The 21,163-nt window shown below is 48.1% G+C and overlaps 1 protein-coding gene across 3 annotated transcripts in view; it reads right to left on the bottom strand.

The window, feature by feature from the left end:
• Positions 1 to 2,259: 2,259 nt before the first annotated feature.
• The window catches only part of Mkp3 (Mitogen-activated protein kinase phosphatase 3), a 55,196-nt gene continuing 36,292 nt past the window's right edge, over positions 2,260 to 21,163 (bottom strand). The window contains exons 3-4 of one of the 3 annotated variants that reach the window (XR_013317195.1): positions 10,492 to 11,129; positions 2,260 to 4,702 (exon numbers count right to left, since the gene is read on the bottom strand). Coding sequence is in view for 2 of the 3 variants with exons in the window: in XM_077675576.1 (XP_077531702.1) it covers positions 10,801 to 11,129 (329 nt within the window). In the remaining variant the exon portion in view is untranslated. Of the gene's footprint in view, positions 11,130 to 21,163 lie in introns of all 3 variants that reach the window. The other 2 variants (XM_077675578.1, XM_077675576.1) reach the window with 2 other exon arrangements.

Below are 21,163 nucleotides of genomic sequence, written 5' to 3'. Positions count from 1 at the left end.
AGTCCGATGTCGACGGGCGCAGAGCCGAGCCAAGCCCTTAAAAAAAATACTCAGCCGGGGCCGGAGGGGGAAAGCCGTCCGGGGGTGGCACGAGCCCCACTGCCCCCCCCCCCCCCCCCGTAGTTGGCGCTTCTGGAACGTTGGATTGGGAACAGGTGGGAGTAAAGGTTAATGGAGAATACCTCAGTAACCTCAGATTTGCTGATGACTTTGCCTTGCTAAGTAACTCGGGGGACGAATTGCAAAGCATGCTTTCCGCACTGGGCGAACAGAGTAGAACCGTGGGCCTGAAAATTAATATGCGTAAAACTAAAGTAATGATCAATAACCTCGGGACAGCACAGCGGTTTGAGATAGGTGACGAGGCAGTGGAAGTGGTAAGCGAATATATCTCCTTAGGCCAAGTTGTGACCCCAGATCCCAACCATGAGGCAGAGATAATTAGAAGGATAAGAATGGGGTGGGGTGCATATGGCAGACATTCTCAGATAATGAATAGCAGCCTACCATTGTCGCTGAAGAAGGAAGTGTATAACAGCTGCATCCTACCGGTTACTTACCTACGGGGCAGAAACCTGGGGGCTCACTAAGAGGGTTCAACTTAAAGAGGGTTCAACTCAGCGTGCAATGGAGCGGAAAATGACAGGTGTAACATTAAGGGACAAGAAGAGAGTGGAGTGGGTCAGGGAACAAACACGTGTTAAGGACATATTAGTAGAGATTAAGAAAAAGAAATGGACGTAAACACGTGTTTAAGGACATATTAGTAGAGATTAAGAAAAAGAAATGGACGTGGGCAGGGCATGTAATGCGAAGGCAAGATAATCGCTGGTCATTAAGGTTAACAGAGTGGATCCCTAGAGAAGGCAAGCGTTGCAGGGGGCGGCAGAAAGTTAGATGGGCAGATGAGATCAAGAAGTTTGCGGGGATAAATTGGTCACAGTTGGCACAGGACCGAGGTAATTGGAGAATAATGGGAGGCCTTTGCCCTGCAGTGGGCGTAGATAGGCTGATGATGATGATGAATGGGACACAGACATGGAGGAAAGAAAAGCTTTTTTTTCCTCCATGGACACAGAGTAAAAGACTGTGTGTGTGTCTCCTACTCTGGATCCCATTATAGCGCGCGTCTTCCTCGCATTTTACCAATCACCCCACTTGCTCCCTAAGCAAGCAGGTCTTCAGGGCAGGAGTGCATGGCCTGGCACCCAGCATCAGTACCAATCTGCCACAAGGCAAAGGCGCAGTTTTGTGAAGTTTAACGCGCCGACGCAACACAGGCGATGAGGCGCGCCGTAGTGGGCTCCGGATTAATTTCAACGTGCGCCGAAATCTCGAACACACGGGCGTTTTTGCTTTTCACCTGCATCAGACAAGCGGCCGCAGTTTCCAAAGCAGAGCTCGGTTTATGGGCACAATGCAGTGCAGAGAAACGGCAAACGGGAGCCAAAGCAAGGAAGACGTCTTGCTTTTCCAAAACCAGTTCGACCTGCTTGGTGATGTTGCTGGCGCTTGAACTGTGGTGTAATTAGGATCTTTGTAGTCTGTATTATGCCCTAAAGGCTTCAAAACTTTTCTGCAAAACAAGTTATTTCTCTTCGTTACTTTGCTTTGTGTATTACACTTACCTGATCCTCATTTCCAAAGACAGCAGTTAGCACCAAGTGCAAGATGTCTGTCCTTCCCAACAAAACAAAGTCATGATGTTTCTACTCAAAGACACTTAAATTTAGCGTTAGTAGCTGTGCAAGTAAATTATTTAGAGCACAGGTCAATCCCTAGGTCAGCAGATTTTTACCGAGAAGGCACCACTCGAGCACAGGCATGTGACTGCAAGATTTCTCTGGTCATACGTGTGTGATTCCTACTCTGCTAAGCCAGCAGCAAGCATCAACTTGCAGCCCGTGAGGTCACAACTGCACTACACAGGAGTCCAGGTGGTTTTCCTTCACCAGTCACTATCTGCACGTCGGTAGTGCGAACCGGCTCAGCTGTGGACTGTGCCATGCGCTGGGGACCATTGCACGTTCTCTGCCGCTACCCATCCTAAACAAGTTTTGTAAGGAAAGTCTTCCCCATTACTGGCTCGCTTCAGACGGTCGAATTTGGTTCAACCACTTGCACGGGCACAAAAAGCTTGCAAAGCTGCACTCATGTTTTTGCAAAGCAGCAGCTTGGTGGCTAGACTGTAACCGTTACGCCCGTCTCTTGCTGAAGTAAATAAACGCCCGGATAAGAAGGCAGATGTGACGCAAGGTATTCATAAAAAATATGAACGTTTTATTGGCCTTCCGGATGTATATGGAAATATCTCCGAAATAACAGTTTTCACTCACTCGTAGCCTCACACCACTGCAGAAAACAACGCTCGCTCAACAACAGCCGTCACAGCCACACACTTGCACAGAGGACATCGAAAAGGGCAGAGCACACACCAGTTCCTCGTCTCAGATGATTTAAAGGGCCTCCTCCTCTTTAAAAATTCAATGTTTTGGCAGTCAAGGTTTTCTTCTCAGAACCTGTGAAGCATTATCGCCATGTGGAGGAGAGCAGAGCAGCAGCTAGACACTGAAGGCGTGAAATGAAGGACACGGGGACAATTAATGGCATAACTTAAACATCGTCACATTGTCGCAGCTTCCCACTGAAACCGGAAAAACACTGGCCAAATCTGAGGGTCGTGACAAGTGCAGCGCATCAGTCCCAGTCTGCCATTGGCAGCACAATGCCAAAACTGCCCTAAAGTTGCTATGTAGTATCAAACACCTCTATTTTATGACAAGGCTGAAAGTGATGCCCACTGTGCCACCATACCACAGTATTTTGCAATACCCTGGAGCCGTGTCCCTTTGTGAGCTCACAAAGAGGAGGCAAAATTTTGGGCTGCAAGGGTCAAACCAACAAGACCATACTGCTGACCACACTCGCGTCCTTCTAGGGAAGCGACCGAGGCCCCTTGATGATCGTGAGTAGCTTTCCTGTGCTCCGCTAATCTGCCTGGGGTGCAGGTCTGGGTCGGGTCTATGGGTGACTAACATTAACTAAGACAAGCAGTAGAAAACTGTTGGTCCCACTGGTTGCTAACAGCAGAGAACATTCACAAAGAGTACCTACTCTACTCGGCTAAGTAGGAGCACACAAAAGCACCACATCATCACAGGAGCCACCTAGGCAGGATGCAGGGGGCAATGTTTTGGCACAATTTCTGCACAGGTGGTGCTAGGGTGAACCTATAAACAACAGGCAGTTTGCAGTACGTTGCGAAAGGAAGAATTCAGTGTCAGCAGCGCCAGAAAATGACTTCTGCACACAGCTGCATCCACACTGGCCCATATTTTGGCAGCTGGAGCATTTCAGATACGTTCGACAACAGGCACCCAATCATAACCCAGCCTGCTGTGCCCCACGTCACCAGGAGGCGCAGCACACCGTGCGAGACGCAGGGCCAACATGCACACTGCAGGATTCCAATCCTCAACCACACGTTGCACGAGGCGATGAAAATCTGGCTTGCATATCATGTTACAATGCTTGGCTCCTCAAGAATGTTCCAATCAAGCACTGATGGCCCAGCCTTTGCACAGCAACAGTCCCTTAACAGCTAGGTGGTGCTGTATTGCAAGAGAGAGGTTTGGCAACATCACAGGAGGCTGTCTCCTGCGAGTGGTGGCGGAGGCAAAAAAAACAAAGGAAACACCACCAGAGGCCCAACAAGGTGAGTAAAAATGTTGCGCCATAAAAAGTTAAAAACGAATGCCCCATTTTTAGTGGAGGCTGCTACAGTGGCATCCGTACGAAGAGTTGTGAACAAGCTACCAGTCGGACAGAGACGTCCCTCCTGTAATAACCAGCCCGGCCTATTTTGCACAGTGTGCTGAAGAGCCAAGAATGCTAGAATACTGGCACACGAATAAATGAACACCTGGGCTGCATACAAGGTAGCTGAGTTGCAGTACACAGCTCAAAGGCCTGTACAGCCGGCTTCAGAGGCATGTCCTTGTACACACTGCAAAATTTCCCCGGCCAGGTGAGAGAGACCCTGCCAACATATTCTGCTGCTGCATCCTTCCTCTGCACCCCAGGTCCAGAGCCAACAGGAACGAACTTGTCAACAACAAAGCAACGCATCAGGTGCTGTTCAGGAAAAGGGTTTGTACAATCAACAGTGTGAGCTCAACAGGCTCCTGAACAAATTTCTTAGGAATGCGCTGACGTGCTTAAAAAAAAAACAAAAAACAGGATACATATATGTACACACACACGCACATATAATATAGCACTGCCCTTCCCCCACTATGTACACTATGCACAAATGAAGTAAAGCAACAATCCATGTCTATGTACAGGGTAAAAACAATGTCAGGATCACTGCTGCAGGGCTCCCCATTGTGCTACGTGGCAGCAAATCTGATGCTTTCAACACAGATCACAGAAACAATTTGCAAGGCAACACTTAAGTAATGCCTGTCTCTTCCCAATGAAACCCAGAGAGAGGACTCCTTTTGGCCACACTGGGCACAGGGGTAAGAATTGTTCTCTCTTGCCGAGGCCTGCCCAACGGCAGGGCACGTCTCATCACCGTCTGCGACGACTCATGATTGCACGTAGAGCAAAATGCACAGGACGGGACCCCAACTTGCGTGCCGAGTGCCAGAGAGCACCGAGCCGGGCAGGGTCACAAAGGTCCATCCCGTTAAGGGAGCTGGGTAAAGGAAGCCATTGGGTGGACATGCAGGGCCCACATGTTAGCACACGTTCAACAGAAAAGCTAGGTTATATGGCCGCTTCTACTGTGAAACATTTCGGCAGCACTAGATGGAAGAGAACAAAGAGCGCCGGTCTCCAGCAGACTGACTTCACTGGCAGGGCTGTCAAGACCCATAAATAAACCAATGCACAAGCTCCCTCTACTCAGTGCGCTTCCAGTGCCTGCACAAGCCTATTCGGCGAACCCCCGTAGAACCCAAACGTCTGTGAAAATGGCCTGCCCCCTCATTGCTGCCGCATTGCCAGGACACCGCTGTTGGCCCCACACAACACTGCGCTTGCCGACCAGGCAAGGGCCTCTCACACAGGCCAGTTCACAGAAAGGCACACACAGGACAGCCCTCCAGGCAGCACGAGAAGCCGGCCACGCAGGGCTATGGGCCGCCTCCCTGCCAGCAGGTTGGAGTGTAAAAGGGGAAACAGCGCAAACTCAGACAAGACACAAGAAGAAGGAGGTGACAAACACGAGCGCTCGTGTTTGTCACCTCCTCCTTCTTTGCGCTGTTTCCCCTTTTATAATCATGCACCAACTTAACCCTTGCAAGGTTGGAGTGCCCGTGCATGCCAAGGGGGAATCACTGCAAATCCAGTTCCTTGCCGTTGAGCTACATTCCGAGACGCAGTGCATATCAGAGCCAGCTTCCACATCTTAAAGCGTCAATTCCTTCTCGGATAGCAAGCCAGCCATGGCTGCCAGTGCATGCCCACCCTACTGGAAGTTCGCGGAAAACACCCTTCCGAGCTACTCACATCACAGCAAACATTCCACGTCAGGTGCCCAAAAATTCAGCGAAATCTGCTACACTTGCACTGCAAAGGTTTCACTGCTACTTTGCCCAAATGCAAAAGTATCTTCTCATTTGTTGTAGCCTAGTTGCCATGTTGTTGCGCGCATAACCTGCCCCCCAGACAAAATGAAAAAAAGAAATCCCGGCATGTTACCTGCGCCACTGACCATTAAGATGTGTGAATTATTGGTGCGGGTTATATGCACCAAATAGTCTGTTTTGACAGGTCACGGAAAGCGTTTCTAAAGGAAAGAAAGCCCATTGGACATTGCCGTAATGAGAGCTCCCCAATGGCATTGACATACAATTTTTTAGAAAGGTTGGTGTTAACATAGGGGCGGGGGTATTTTTTAATGCCGTAACTGTACTTGGCATTCACATTGAGAAAGCGAGCTTTACGGTGTCTGGTGACAGAAACCCACAATGCAGTCAACTCTGCTCTTTTGTTAAATGCTGGATCCGTGTTTTCAAAACTAAGTATTTTCCTGCTGAGCCTTCCCTAAACAGTGGAAACAGAGCCCGCTTGAGCAGCATTGCGTGCAGAACAGGCGGCGGTGGCATTTCTTAAAGTAGCGAAAATGCCGTTTTGTTCGGGCTTCTCTGTGCAAGGCTACAAAAGTACACAGTCCGCTTTGCCTCCCGTGCTCGCTCACAGAGAAATGGGCGGCATTTGTGCCAGAGGCAGGAATAGCGCTTGCTGTTGAAAACGGTTCACTGAGAAAACAACCTGCCCGGCCTCGGCAAAGGAGGGCACTCGAGAAAGCCCCAACTTGACACCTGCACGCCCAGTGGTGGGCAGGCCGTGCCAAAGCGGGAGACGGAAAGTGTGCAGGCAAGCTTGGAACAGCAGGGGGCTGATGTGATGGCACTTTGCCCATGTGATGGCACTTTCATCCCTGGCTCATTTGGTTTCCAGGCAGAAATAACCTGCTCCATCAAAATATCGCTCAGCGATCTTTGTTTCTTTTGTCTAGCCTGGGCTTATCTGTAACTAGCTAGTGTAATTCAATGAACCAAACAGCTCCTATCTTTCAAAATTTGAACAAAATCAGCACTACAGTCAAACCTTGATGTAGCAAACTATAAAGCAACGAAATTCCTCATGCTGATGATTGCTATTGGTTTCCCCTTTGTAGCGGGGTGGTGACAAAAAGGACTAACATACCTGTGTTTTATACTCTTGCTTTAATACTAGCGTTGCTTAGGGCAGGCACAAAAAACTTATTCGGCACAAAATACTTCTTTCCCTGTTACAGGTGGTAACTGTCCCAGGTCCCTCTGTGCTTTTCGTCCACCAGCATTCTAATCTTCTTTTCGCCATCTCGACAGCCTCGAAGTTAACTTCCTCCGAGCTACCTTTAAATCCTAGGGCTCCTGGAAGCCGAATATTTCCCTCAGGTAAATTTCGATGGATACCCTTCCATTCCAACACTATGTGCCGCATAGTTCACCATGCTGGATAGACACTGCATCAATGGTAGTGTCATTGAAAACCATTATTCCTTATTTTTCTGCGCTAAAATTTAAACCAAGGTCGGTGGCTTCCTGGCCGCTAATATTAAAGAGCCGTTGCATATCGGTCTGGTTATCAGCTAAAAGAACAATGTCGTCTGCATATAATATTCCCGGAGTACGCTGTTGTACCACTTCACCTTGCAGCATATGGGTTAGGTTGACCCCTACTCGACTTTCTTCCAGTTTCTTTTCTAACCCTGCCATGTAAAGCATAAACAGTACTGGGCTCAAAAGGCATCCCTGTTTCAGTCCCCTATGGGTGTTGACCTGCTGGGAACATTTCTGTCCTTCCCATGTAAGGTGCACTCTATTGTCTTTATAGATTGCTACAAGGAACTGTATTACCTCATCATCTAATCCCTCAAGTTTCAGCATTCTCCACCAGCAGTCCTCTGTTTACGTTGTCATATGCCCCCTTAATGTCCAAGAACGTAATCCATAATGGTCAATTCTGCGCTTTCGCAATTTCAATGCATTGCGTTATCACGAACAAATTACCATCCAACCGCCTGTCTTGTCTAAATCCATTCTGCAGTTCCCCTAGGATTTCATTTTCTTCCATCCATGCATTACGAATCTATACACCACTGACGTTAATGTAAGTGGTCAGTATGAATCAATACTGGCTTTGCTGCCTCTGCCTTTATATATTACATTCATCCTGCTTTCTAGCCAGTCCTCTGGCTGATGTTTGGTTTGTGTCACCTTGTCTATTGCCCTCATAAACGATGTCTTACTTTCAGGCCCAAGCAGGTTTATCAGTTCCACTGGTATCCCGTGCGGGCCCACTGCTGTCTGGGGGGAAACTGCTTGCTCTGCTTTTTTCCAAACAAGGCTGCTCAAACTTCTTTCCGTTTCCGCAGTCTTCTGTGGCGCTTACGTTATCCCTGCCTCTACTGCCCTAAACTTCTCAGTAATCACTCGACAGATGTGCGCCACCACGTGCTCTCTTGTAGGCAAAGCGCGAGGCAGACACAGGACGAGAGAAGAGACGTCCTCGTCCCATCTCTTCTCTCGTCCTGTGTCTGCCTCGCGCTTTGCCTACAAGAATGCATCACCAACAAGCCAAACTTTACACTCCCACGCGCTCTCCTTCTCAGTGTTTCCCCTCCTCGTCAATCAAGTATTTTTGATGGACATCGTTTTTTGAGCTTCGTAATTTTACATGGTTCCAAAACTTCTTGGATGCGCTTTTGTCTTTCTTTCGTATTTCTGCCCTCAACAAACAATGTAATTTCTTTTTTACTTGAGCTGTATGCACTCCATGTATCTTCAACCTATGTCTAACAAAGTCCCATTAGCCCAAACTTCAATGTAGTGAAGTTTCATGGACGAGAAAGGCCCGAAAATTCCGCTGTAAAAGTAGATTTTGAGAAACAGGCTCGATTGGGGTCCCTATCAAACGCAAACGGCGAAGTAGGCCGCCCTAAAGCCGCAGATGCAGTGCCTACAAGTTTCTTGCCCACAATCTGGGGACGAGTGTGCCAGTCTGGCAAGCATGGTTCACAGAATGGCCACTGAAGTCTATAAAGATGTGGACCAGATGGTTTCGCATTCAGCAGACGCCCGTTAAGACGAATTTCGTACTCAAGACGCACAACCCTGCTGCTCTTGTAGCAAACACAATGTCCACTTTTAAGACTGATAATATGAACAAACTTTCCCGCTTCCTTTGAGTTCTTCACTGTAATTTGTGTCCACCTGGGCGCAGAATGTTCCCGTGTCTGGTGCCACCCTCCAGTAGAAAGTGAAAGCGATCGGCCACAGCAATTCTCAAGCACTGGATGGCTAGGTTCAAGGCTTGGCATGCGACTGTCGCAAAAGTTGTGAGAGGAGGATCGCTGTCAGCCGATGCATCATGGATTGTTAGAGAGATGCCAGAAATGCTGGACCACTAGGCGCCTGCGGCGGGCATTTAACTTGGTGTAACCGTAATCTCCCTAAATATGTATGCCTCAACAGATATTGCTCTATTCTAATACGCATTACAATTCCCCTTGCTGCTTTGCCGCTGCTAAACTGCATGCCTCAGGGCATTGCAGACGGCATGCCTGGGCAAGCTTTTCTTGGACCCTCATTTGAAGCGGACAATGTTCAGGCGTTGGAAATGAAAGAGTTGTGAGAGCTATTTGCGTGAAGCTGGCTTTCCCAACGGGCCAGCTGCCACCGGGGCCAGGGCGATGGCCGGGCCCTCCTCCACAACGCTGCCCCTGTACTCTGCTGGCGGGATTGCGAGACGACGACGACAGCGACGAGATAGATGAGCCAGACACCTGCGATGCGCCCAGCAGCCGTGAAGTGGTGGCGGACGGCGTGCACCCGGCAAAACAAAGGGCTGTCTGACTATGCAAGCACCGCATGAAGCCCCTTCACCTGTCCAGAGCCGCCCAGAACCAAGTCCCTTGAGGAGTGGTTTGGCACTGCGTGCACCTCCTTAATTATGCTGCCTGCGTATACCACTTCCCACTGGCAGCGGGCTGGCTTTTTTTTTATTGCACCGAGAGTTCTGCTCTGGTAATCGGTAAGGAGCTTTAGTTTGAGCCCCCCGCTTCCCTTCATGGCTGCTGCACGGTGCAGGTAGTACCCACGGCGACCACAGTGCCCCAACCGTATATTTTCACTTGCACGAACTCCTTCACGTGGCTAAAGCTTAATTTTAGTCATAAATTGCAATGCAGCGAAATTTCAATGTAAAGACGCAAATTACAAATTTGGTTACATTCAGGTTTGACTGCATATGCCGTTTTCCTTACTGCCCATAATTCACAAAAACTTGCATTCAGCCAAGCAAAATGAGTGCATCTTAAACATTTGTATGCTCTCAATACACTATGTTCAGACACTGTGTGCATAACTAGAAAGCAAGCAGTTAAGTTATTTGTTAAGGAAGCGCTCACAGTCAGTCATGGCTATGCTCCCATTAAAAAGGACGAAATGTGGAACCTGGTGGCCCCACTAAAAAGGCTACACTATGAAAAAAACTGCACTGCCACGCCTACAACCACGGGAACACGACATACTCAAGTCAGTTGGAAAGCACAGCCATTTATAAGAGAGACTTCCTGCCACCTTCCGTTCCACTGGACACCACCTCTCTGGTCTCGGCCAACTTGAAATACCAACACTGCTGCAAGCCGCACTAAGAACCCCAGATGCCAGCACTCTTTCAACAGTACCAAACTTTCGGCTCCCTGCAGAACAGGGCGCAGGCCCGTTTCGCCAGTCACGTGCCGAGTGGACGACCCGGCTGACAGTGCGGTCAGTTCGCACGTCTGAGGAGGCTTGCCTGTTCGGGGCACCTGAGCATTTGAGTGGTCACTTTGTACTTGCCTCCATCACGGGGCAGGTTCCCAGAAGGCCGAACAGCTAACAAAATCCCGACCGCAAAAAGTGCATGCTTCGCAACTGGTTCAGTACCCACGCAGTGTTCTGGTTCCTTCCCGAGGGTGAGTACGTCACTGAAGGCGATCCTGAGTTTTCCTTAGGTTGGCGCCACTCCTGCTCCTAGAACCAGCCTATGCTGTCCCGGCCAGCTACGCATCCGACTCCCCAGTGGTGCTCTGGAGGCAGCGAGTAGGTTCCCAGTAATGTGCGCACCACAGCTGGGCCTCGGCTACAGTGCGGGGGCCGGAGGGGTGCCAGAGGGCTCCTCCTCCTCCTCCTGCCTGACGGACTCCTCCGCGGGGGCGAAGCGGAAGCGCTCCAGCTCCTGTCCCCCGCGGGCCTCGTGCTACGTCCAGCGGTCGAGGTCGATGCCAGAGTCGGGCGTGGTGCGGGTGGGCGAGGTGAAGTGCAGGGTGCGGCGGCGGCACTGGCAGGGCGTGTGGCAGCAGCCGCACTGCTGGGGCCGCAGGTCCAGCAGCTGCTCAAAGTCCAGCAGCTGGCCGAGGAAGTTGAAGTTGGGCGCAATGTTGGCCTTGCGCCGCTTCACCAGGTCGTAGGCCTCGTTGAGCGGCAGCTTGTGCTTCTGCATCAGGTAGGCCAGGGTGACCGTCACCGAGCGCGACACGCCAGCCAGGCAGTGCACCAGCACCCCCACCCGCTTCTGGCGAGCCTCGTCTGCGACAGGAGGGAGGGAGGACACTCAGCCGCCGCACACACCTCTCCCAAAGGGCCGGGCAGGCCCTGCGGGTTGGCAGTGCTGAGTTGGCTGCAGGAAGCAAAGTTAACCACACGACTGCCTTTGGTGGGATACACTTGTTGCAAGGGGCTGTTTGGAGAGCAGAATGGACAGGCCTCTGGGGTGGTGGCACCTAGTGTCACTAGAGTATCGGCACTCTTTTCTCCCATTGGACCGTGCCCCCACCATGAGCATCACGCGAGATTCATTCACACTGCGCCGGTTCATGGGCACCGCCATTTTGTTGTTTATGCTTTTCCTGTCGGTCAACTGTGGTAGTAGTCTCAGCTTGTCTTCCTGGCTTCGTTCCGAACGCGAATCAAAGATAACCCCAACATATCAGAAAATTTCTTTTTATGGCACATTTTCATTCGTAACCCCACTTTCCACCCTCGTTGCACGATTGTTCTTTTTTCTCAAAAAAGAACATCCAGTTCGGAAAGTTACTATCGGTTCATTCCGCTTAAACAGCAGCAAGATGACGAGCAAAGGAAAAAAATTACACCATCTTCCCGTAGGGAACCCTGAGTGGTATGCGAAGCAGCCATGGGGTCGACTGAAGTTCCCATTAGCTTTCAGTTCGTCGTTTCCGTTGACGTTCAGCTTCGCGTGCCTTCATTGTATCAGTAGCTTCCTGACGTAGTTTGAATGAGTGAAGGACATAAGGCACGTTCGTAGCACATGCTCCCGTCTCAGTTTGTAGCGCAGTGGGAAGAGCGCCACGCACCTCCCGTTGCGGCCAGAGAGTCGTGGGATCGAAGCCGGGCTATTTCTTTTTATAGTGGACTGCGCTGACATCAGCCCAAATGCTGACAGGGCTGAAGAGACGTGCATGCACAGTGGAGTGTGGACGGCGGACAACAACGACAAGGGAGAGAGGGACACAGCACCGAGCATGAGCTGCTTCGCATCTAAAAAAGTGGTACACAGTACCTACTTCTCTACTCAAATCGCTAGCCCCGCATCATTGGGATCAAAACATTTCCCAGTAGTGAAAGACTGAATGCAGATTGCGCTGGAAAAAAAAAACAGTAGCAATTTCCACACGCATGCTATAGAGAAAAAGAAGCTGACAAGAAAAAATTGCGAGCACAAATCGAACTCCCAGAGCTGAGCAGATTGCCGTTTCTGATGCTCTAGACCTCTCGGCCATGGTGACGCACCCCACCTTTCCTGGGGCCCGGCTTTTGACATTGAGCACTGCTGTGAATACGTTCCATTGTACTATTGCTGGCACAGAAACTGGCCATTCGTTGAACAGCGCTTGTACACTAAGCTTCCCCCGAGCCCCCATGGATAGCTGATACACAACGACTGCGCTACTCAAGCCAGTATATACGATTGCAAATCTTAGCTTGCTAGCAGACTGTGTCACCCTCGTAATCAAGTGTTTCAGGCACATTGCTTTCCCACTTTCAGACAGAAATTTGGCCGATTTTGTTTTCTTGCTTCCTAGATTAACGTGGGTAACTCTTTTGGCCTTAAAATGCCTTATATTCTTTGTACATGCCGTGCACGGATATGCAGCTTCACTCAAGCGAAGTCAGCGATGTGCCAGTAGCCAAAATACAGATTGCTTTCATAGTGTGAAGTTATTTTCGCTTCAATAACCTTACGAAGGTTATGAAGCCATACAGAAAAATTATATACACTGGAATCTCAATGATACAATCCTGGGTGATATGAATTTTGGGATGATACAAATTTCTAAAAAGTCCCGGCGAAATTGCATCGATTCCGATGGGAAAAATTTCAGCTTTTACGAACGGACTTGCGCAGCCCGGCGGTTGATACGAACGAGCCAGCGAGGCACCTGACTGCCCAGTGAACAAGCCATGGCGACGTACGGGCTCTCTCCCCCCTCTTTGTCGCCCTATCTTCAGGAACGGCCGGGCTACTGTTTTCTGCTCGCGAAAACGCTCCCCGCACTCCACAGGCGCGCTAATGCCGGTTGGCGGCGGCAACATGGCGGCGGCTTCAGTTGCGAAGTGGTGAGGGGCACTCGAGTGACTGCTTCTAACCGCTCTTTAAAGTGCCGCTCAATGCACACATGAAGTTGTTTGTGTGGTAAATGAGCTAATACTGTGGGCGAAAACGGTACTATAAAACATCATCTGCGCCGCTAGTGAAAGCGTCCATGAAATATCTGCCGGTGTGGTAAGCCTAATCATCTCCGACAGAGCCATAAAGTTCCTTCGTGAGTATGCTAGAGAGGAAACTGCACCTGGGAATTCATGTCGTCGTGGGGGTTATAGGAAGGCCCCTGCTTCTGGCTTGGGCTTGGCTTGACAATTGGATTCTTAAGCGGTTTTTTGGATTTGGTTTCTTAACTATGCATTAGCACGTCTACGAGCTACGAAGTATCCGAAATCCTGCGTTAGCTGTGAGCCATGGCAACTGCGTGTTCGCTGAAAGAGCAGGCAGTGCGTGATCATACCTAACGTTGGTCATGCCGGAGCCGAAGGAATGCATCACTGAGCGGGTAATATGCCGCCACGAAAGCAGTAGCTGACGGGGAAAAAAAAAAAGAAGAAACCAAACGTACTTCGTCGAAGACAAGATACAACAGATGCGGGCAACTTTACCCATCTTATCTTGTCTTTGTCCACGACTGTTTAATGCCACATTTTTTTTTCTTCAAGTATAAAATAACTCGCTCAGCAACAAGTTTTATTAAACTGTAGGTAACGGTGCACCGGTTCACTATGAAGGCGACATTTCCAAGCTCTTTAAACAACCTATTATTTGAAATAATGGTAAAATAGCAAAATGAGAGTCTCTAATGAGCTTCCCCACAAGATATGTTAACACTGTTGCTAACCACAAGCTTGGTCTGCAGAACCGTTCCACAAAAAATATGCTTTACGTCCTCTCCTTCTTAGCTTCGAAACAGCCTGTTTTATTTCCCACTGATATAATAACACACCATTCTTTGCATTTTTGTGCCATGTGTTCCGTTATATGGCTACTTAACGTTTGTATCCAAGCCAATGACGAAACCAAAGTGGGCGTATGGTATAATGGAGGCACATGACGACACCTTGGTATGAGCCCCATAGATGCCAGCGGCAGATTCCTCTCCAGTGTATATTGTAAGAAACTCTATGGGCGCAGCCAGCCGGCTGTCTCGAGCGCTTTGAAACTGCCGCCATGAGATGCACGCCTCCCCATTGGCACAAGTCGTCAGGCGCCATTTTCTGACCGAGGCACAGGAGGCCACGGGCACGAAAATCGTGGGACGCGGCGTGGAAAAAGCGCTCGCGCAACGCCGACGAGCACGAATCGCGTGCACACACGCGGCATGCGGTTCACGCCTTCACTGTTGTGGCGTGCAGTGAGCTTGGGCACCACGGGTGAGGAGACGAGGACAGCTCAGCGACATGGAGGTTAAAAAAATGCAGGAAAACGTCACGGATTTCTTTGCATGAAAGTAAGAAAAGAAATTAATGAAAACTTTTTTGGTACTCAATTCTTTGGTCTGTGTTGGTTCATGATGATATTTGTTTGTTTTCTGGTGCAAGGGCAACGAAGGCCAAAGAGCGCTAACACAATGGTTGTGTCGTTTCTGGTGTAAAATTTTAAGTGAAATAGAAATGTGATAGGTTACTGCGGGGTGTATAGAGCCCCTTATTTTAAAACAAGCTCTGGAGTGAGCCAGATGATTATGACGTTAGAGTAAAGAGTGAATGTTCAATCAAAGCTACCCCACTTTGTTATCGTATGTGGTATGAGATGCCTTTTAAAAATCCAACGTCTCCAAGGTAAGCAAAGAGACGTTTACTAGCAATGACGGGTTTATCGCCCATGATGGATGGAGTGGAATCATTTGAGTGCACAGTTCCCGGAAATGCTTCTTTCTCGCACTGTGGAAGTGCGGACATTCAACGAGAGCATGCGTTACTGACAGACGACGTGCCCAACTGTTGCATCGTGGCGGTGGGGGCTCCATTTAAAAGATGGGAATGAGTGGCATATGTATGACCTATGCGTAGTCTGCTCATGTACACTTCTGTTGTTCTGTGTAGTAGCTGCCAATTTGGGGTTTTATAGTGTGCAGTTTGTTTTCTGTCTGTGTGTTCCAGTGTTGCTGCCAGCGTTTTCGTAGTGCCTTACGATTTCAAGATAGGACAGCTGAGGGACATCGATTTCACAGCGGAGTGCTGCTGCGGCGGCGCTCTGGTCAGCTAGCTCATTGCCAGGAATTCCGAAGTGTCCAGGCACTCGGCACACTACAGTCTACGCTCGTTACAGCGGATCCGGCAACAACGGACTTTCGGTTACAACAGACTATTTCTGTTGGTTTGTCTGGTCCCCATGCATTTTAAATGGAGTCCGCTCCGCTCACAACGGACCCGGCTAGAGCAGACTATCGGCTACAACAGACTAAATTTTAGGCGAAAATTGTTTCGACTGAAAGTTTATAGTGGACTTCCGCGATGCCGGCACCTGATGTGCTTTTTCTTTGTTTATTTTTGCAAGAAAACTGTTATGTCTGGCAACATTGCTGGCAGCCGGATCATTGGCGCAGCCAAGCCAGTGCCAGTGGCTTTTTTTTGTGCGACTAGCGGCCTGAGCAGCAGGGTAGCTGATTTCACTGTCGGATAAATTAAGCGAAATTAACGCTGTTGAATATGGGGAAAAACAGGCCGACATCGCCAGAAGTAACTGCCTATCTAAGGAGACAGTCCGCTCTACCGCCAAGAACAAGGCCGCTGCCGATAAACGCGACTCCGGTGAGATTGAAAACAGGGCTATCGAATACTCGAAGTGGTGCACTCGAAGGAGAGTCTGCCCTCGTCAGTTTTTTTATGTAATAAAAAACTCGGGTTCAGCGAAGTTCAGCTTTTATTATTCCCACGCATACATCGTTCCCATTCCGTTCGGTGAAAAAGGTAAAAAATGCCTCAAGTAGGGAGGTTGTTCCCCATCCATTGTGCGCAATCTGCCCGTAAACGTGCGCAGTCCGACTGGTCTAACTTTCGATTTTACAGCTGACCGTCATCAGATTATTTCATTACAGCTGTTTCAATGACCAGACTAAAATCGCTAAAAATGTGGAAGCTGGCTTGAGGGAACGTCAGGCAGCAATCCGATTTGTTTGACGAACGGTTTCGGGAAAACCTGCCTCGACGTGAGGGGATTTAAAAGAGCCTAGCTAATGTCGATGGCCACGACTGACGTTTTATAGCTGGTTAATAATTGCGCCTAGTTATGTTCTTGCTTTCTTTGCTCAGCTTATCATGCGTCTTTACACTCTTGACCGCATGCGCTAAGCCTTCTCCAAGTGCCGGGGCTAAGCTTTGAAAACGGTGTTTACGCGATTCTTTGACCTCGCGCGAACACTGTGCAGAGGTGTTTCAGGCGTTTAGAAAGACCAAAGTGTATGTACTATGCATATGCGATGTCGATCAAAGTACCCACTTCAGGGCTCATACCCCCCCTCTGCCCCCTCGTCAGATACTGCATACTTCGGCTACAGCGGACGTTTCTTTCCGGATTCAGAGGGTCCGTTGTAACAAGCGTAGACTGTATTATGGTCTGTTTTAAAGCATACGCTGACATTATTTCTTTAATGACCTTGTTCAATATCGCATTTCTACTTCTTTTTGCCTGAGCATAACGCTGTTACAACACTTAGGAGTCTGTAAATATAATGAACTGTTGCGTTTTCGTTTGTGTTATGTGTTCCAGAGTTATTAAAATAGCATGTGCCTCTGCCGTAAATATACTTGTGTTCCTGTTTAGCGTTCTTGTGCTGGAAAAGTGGGGACCATGTGCAGCACATGCCACTGCAGTGGAAGACTTTGAGGCATCCGTATAAAAAGCAGTGCATGAGTACTTGTATTGTAAGCGTAGAAAGTGTTGCAAAATGAGTTCCTTGGGTGCATGTCTTTTGTCAATTTCCTTGAAAGACACGTCACAGATGAAAGGGAGCAGATTCCAAGGTGCAATAAATTCGGTGATGTTTGTTTTGTAGGTGTCGGTCAGGGTGACACCAAGGTCCTCTGCCTCGGCTCTCACTCGGAGAGAAAAAGGCAGAGGGAGTGACGGAAGGCTCAAAAACAACCTTTCAGATTATGTGTTTTGAATAATAGTGTTGACACATGATTCCTCATCGACGCTGCTCTCACGCAGTACAGAACCGCCATGTGCGTTGGTGCTCTAAGCACCACTGGTCAGTTTCAACATACAGGCTTTCTATAGGGCTTGTCCAAAGCCCCAGACGCAAGGCGGAGCCCTAAACGCAACACTGGGTCGAGCATTTTTAGAGCTGCTTTCCCAGCAGAACTATACACCACGCTGCCGTAGTCTATGCGCGATCGCACTAAACTATTGAGAAGACGGAGCAAGCATGTCTTATCTGCACCATATGATTGGTTGGACAGTGTTTTAATAATGCTCATAGTTTTAGTGCACTTAATTTTGAGTTGTTTAATGTGGGGGATAAATGTGAGCCTTTTGTCCAGCAGAATACCCAGAAACTTGTGTTCATTTTTGACGGAATCTCTACATTATTAATACGGACTGCAGGGTCAGGCCGGACTCCACGCTTCCGAGAAAACAGTACACGTGCTCTTTTCAGGATTAATCTTAAAACCATTTTCATCGGCCCACTTTTCAAGTTTATTAGCACTAAGTTGTAACTGCCGCTCGCAGATTGAGAGATTTGATTTGATTTGAATATCATCAATGTACACTGAGTAGAAAATTGCAGGTGGCAGTGCCTTTTGGAGTGAGTTCATTTTGGCAGTGAAAAGTGTTGTATACAACTCAGTACTCCACCCTGCGGGACCCCGTTTTCTTGAATGTGTATTCTAGAAAGTGATGCTCCGACCCTTATGTGAAAAGTTCGCTCAGACAGGTAGCTTTCTATAGTATTGAGCATATTTCCAGATACACCATAAGCTTCGAGGTCACGCAGGATGCCATAGCGCCATGCAGTATCGTACGCCTTCTCCAAGTCGAAGAAAATAGACATACAGTGCTGCCTGTGGACAAAAGCATCTTTAACGTACGATTCCAATGCCACAAGCTGGTTGGTTGTAGATCTTCCTGAACGGAAACCTGCCTGGCAGCTATCTAGAATACCGTGGTATTCTAAAAAGTACATGAGCCTTCTATTGATCATCTTCTCGAACAGTTTACCTAAACAACTGGTAAGTGCTATTGGCCAATAGCTAGACGGAGAAGAGGCATCTTTCCCTTGTTTAAGCAGTACCAACACAATTGCCTCTTTCCAAGCCCATGGAAGATGTCCTGCACTCCATATCTTGTTAAACAAATAAAGGAGTGTTTCGAGGGTGTCTGCGTGAAGGTGTTGAATCATTGTGTATGTGATTTGGTCTGCACCTGGTGCCAATGTCTTACAAGTCGCCAAGGCAACTTTAAGCTCGTAGATAGAAAATGGACAGTTGTAAGAGTCTTGTGACGATTTCTTGATGTCCCTAACGGACTTGCACTCAGCAGATGTTTTGTACCTCATAAATTTGCCTGTGAATGTGAAGAGCTTGATATAAGTTCAAGGTGTTTAGCTAGTGTGAGTGTGTTTGCCTGGTCTTCTAACGAGTTACCAGTGGTGTAAACAAGGGGTAAGGTTGTTTTGCGCCCTTTGAATTTTCTTATTCGGTTCCACACCTTGCTTGTGCCGGTGTAAGAGTTAATAGAACCCACAAAAGCTCTCCAGCTGTTGCTTTTGGCTTCTCGGCGAGTACGCCTTCCAACTGCCTTGGCACGCTTGAACGCAATAAGATTCTGTGCCGTTGGGTACCTTAGGAGGTTACCCCGGGCCTTGTTTTGTGCTTTGCGTGCGTTTCGACACTCCTCATTCCACCAGGGCCTCCTGGGATTTTGAGGAGTACCAGAGGTTTAAGGGATTGAACTCTCAGAATCTGACATAGATGCCTTTCGGGATCGGGTAATGGAGGCGTTTGTTTCCAGAGGAAAAGGGCTAAAATTCACGTCAGAAATACCTAGTGAAGATCGGTTGCAGTATCTTGATGTTCTGGTGAAATTCGAGCCCAATCATGTGTGTTGGTCTTATTCGCCAAGAGCTGGGAAGCCTCTTTTGAATTACGCCTCGGATCATTCTAGACTAGTAAAAAATGGCATTGTTGTTGCATGCTTCAGAGCAGCTTTGCTAAAATCGTGCTGTCATTCGGTAGACCAGGCCTTCAGATTACAGGCATCTAGATTGCAGGAGGCTGGATACCCGCTAAGTGTTTTGAGAGCATCTTGTGAAAGGGTACTAAAAACGCTTAGGCATAACACACAAGTAGTGGCAGAAAGAGAACAAGCAGAAGACCGCCCTAAAATTTCGGTAATCCCTTATGTACATGGTCTTTCCCACCGACTAAAGAAGGTGGCCCAGAACTTTGAAGTGAAAGTTGTGTTCTCGGCTAAAAACAAAATCAGTAGTGTTTGTCCTAGTGTAAAAAGAAAATTTGAGGGTAAGAATGAAGTAATGAAAGTCTGCACTATCGCCCACAAGCGTCCGTTTGTTGATTGTACTAAGAATGTTGTTTACCAGATACCATTGAATAAATGTAAGCGCGTGTATATAGGTCAAACTGGAAGGTGCCTTAATATAAGATTAATGGAACATGCGTCGAGCTTGAAAGGAAGGCCTTTCACGCACTTGGCCACACATTGTAAAGAATGTGGTTGCACACCCTTGTTCGATAAAACAGTGGTTTTGTTTACTCATCACAATCAAACTTCCAGAGAGATTGTTGAAGCATTTCACATATCAAAGCATAAAACCAAGTGTGTTAGTCACCCTTCTGTGGCCTTATTGGACAAAGAAATAGAGATGCTATCTTGTAATGTCTGATTCCGACATGTGATTGATGCGTGTGCTATGCGTGATGTGAAAACTATTTTGGGATGATGGTGCGCAGGTTTGTAGGTATATAGGTCTTTCGTTTTCTTCAATAAAATTTCAGTTGTCAGAGTGCGCGTGTCCGTGTTGGTTCCTTCTTCGTCCTCGTGTGTTTGCGCATCGGTAAAGCCATGGATTGAACTCTTGGCAGCCTCTATAATGTGGGCGGTAACAATTCTACAAGCTTCATCGATCTGTAAGTGTTTTATGAATGTGTAGGAGAGCTGTGACCTTTGCTTAAACGCCACCCAGTCTGCACAGGTTTCCTTAAACCTTTTATTGTGAATGTAACTGTCAGAGAGTGTATCTAGACACTTAAGAGTGACAGGGAAGTGGTCACTTCCATAAGGGTTGGAGTCCACATTCCACTCGAACGAAGGAAAGAGAATGGATGAACCTATTGCGAAATCGATGTGTGAGTAGGTGTGATGGATGTTGGTTTCTTTTTATTAAATATACAGGCACCAGAGGACAGTAAAAATCTTTCAATTAAACAGCCGCGGCCATCTTCGCGTTCAGATCCCCACAGTTTACTGTGGGCATTAAAGTCGCTCATCAGTACGAATGGGTCCGGTAGCTGGTTAATCAGGGATTCAAATTCTGGACTACAAAGGCGAAAGTAAGGAGGAATAAAAACTGAAGCTATCATTATTAACCTGCCGGCGATTATTACACGTACAGCAACCACTCCGAGGATTGTGGTCAAAGGAACAAACTGACAGGGAATAGAATGTTGTATAACTATAGCTACACCCCCACAGGAGTGAGAACAGTCGTCCCTATCTTTCCTAAACACAGAATAAGCGCTTCAGTAAGTTTGTTTGTTTTGATTGTAAGGGTGTTTCCTGAAGACATAAGATGGTTGATTGGTTTTTCTGAAGAATTTCGTATATGTCATCCAAGTTTTTCATTAAGCCCCTGCAGTTCCATTGTGTAATGCATTGTACTACCATAAGTGTTTAAAGGGGCACTGACACAAAAATTTTGCATTTTGTTTTTTTTGTTGCGATAAGTAGCTAGTGACCTACTTATAACCTGTAGAAACCTCATTTGCTTCAGCGTGCGACGGTTGTTTAATTAGAGGCATTTTCAATG

Source organism: Haemaphysalis longicornis, unplaced genomic scaffold (assembly GCF_048455015.1).
Source record: "Haemaphysalis longicornis isolate Haplotype H1 unplaced genomic scaffold, Haemaphysalis longicornis Haplotype H1 scaffold_66, whole genome shotgun sequence".
NCBI classification, from domain to species: domain Eukaryota; kingdom Metazoa; phylum Arthropoda; class Arachnida; order Ixodida; family Ixodidae; genus Haemaphysalis; species Haemaphysalis longicornis.
The sequence above is the reverse complement of the archived record's forward strand: the minus strand, read 5'-3'. Positions and strand labels throughout refer to the sequence as shown.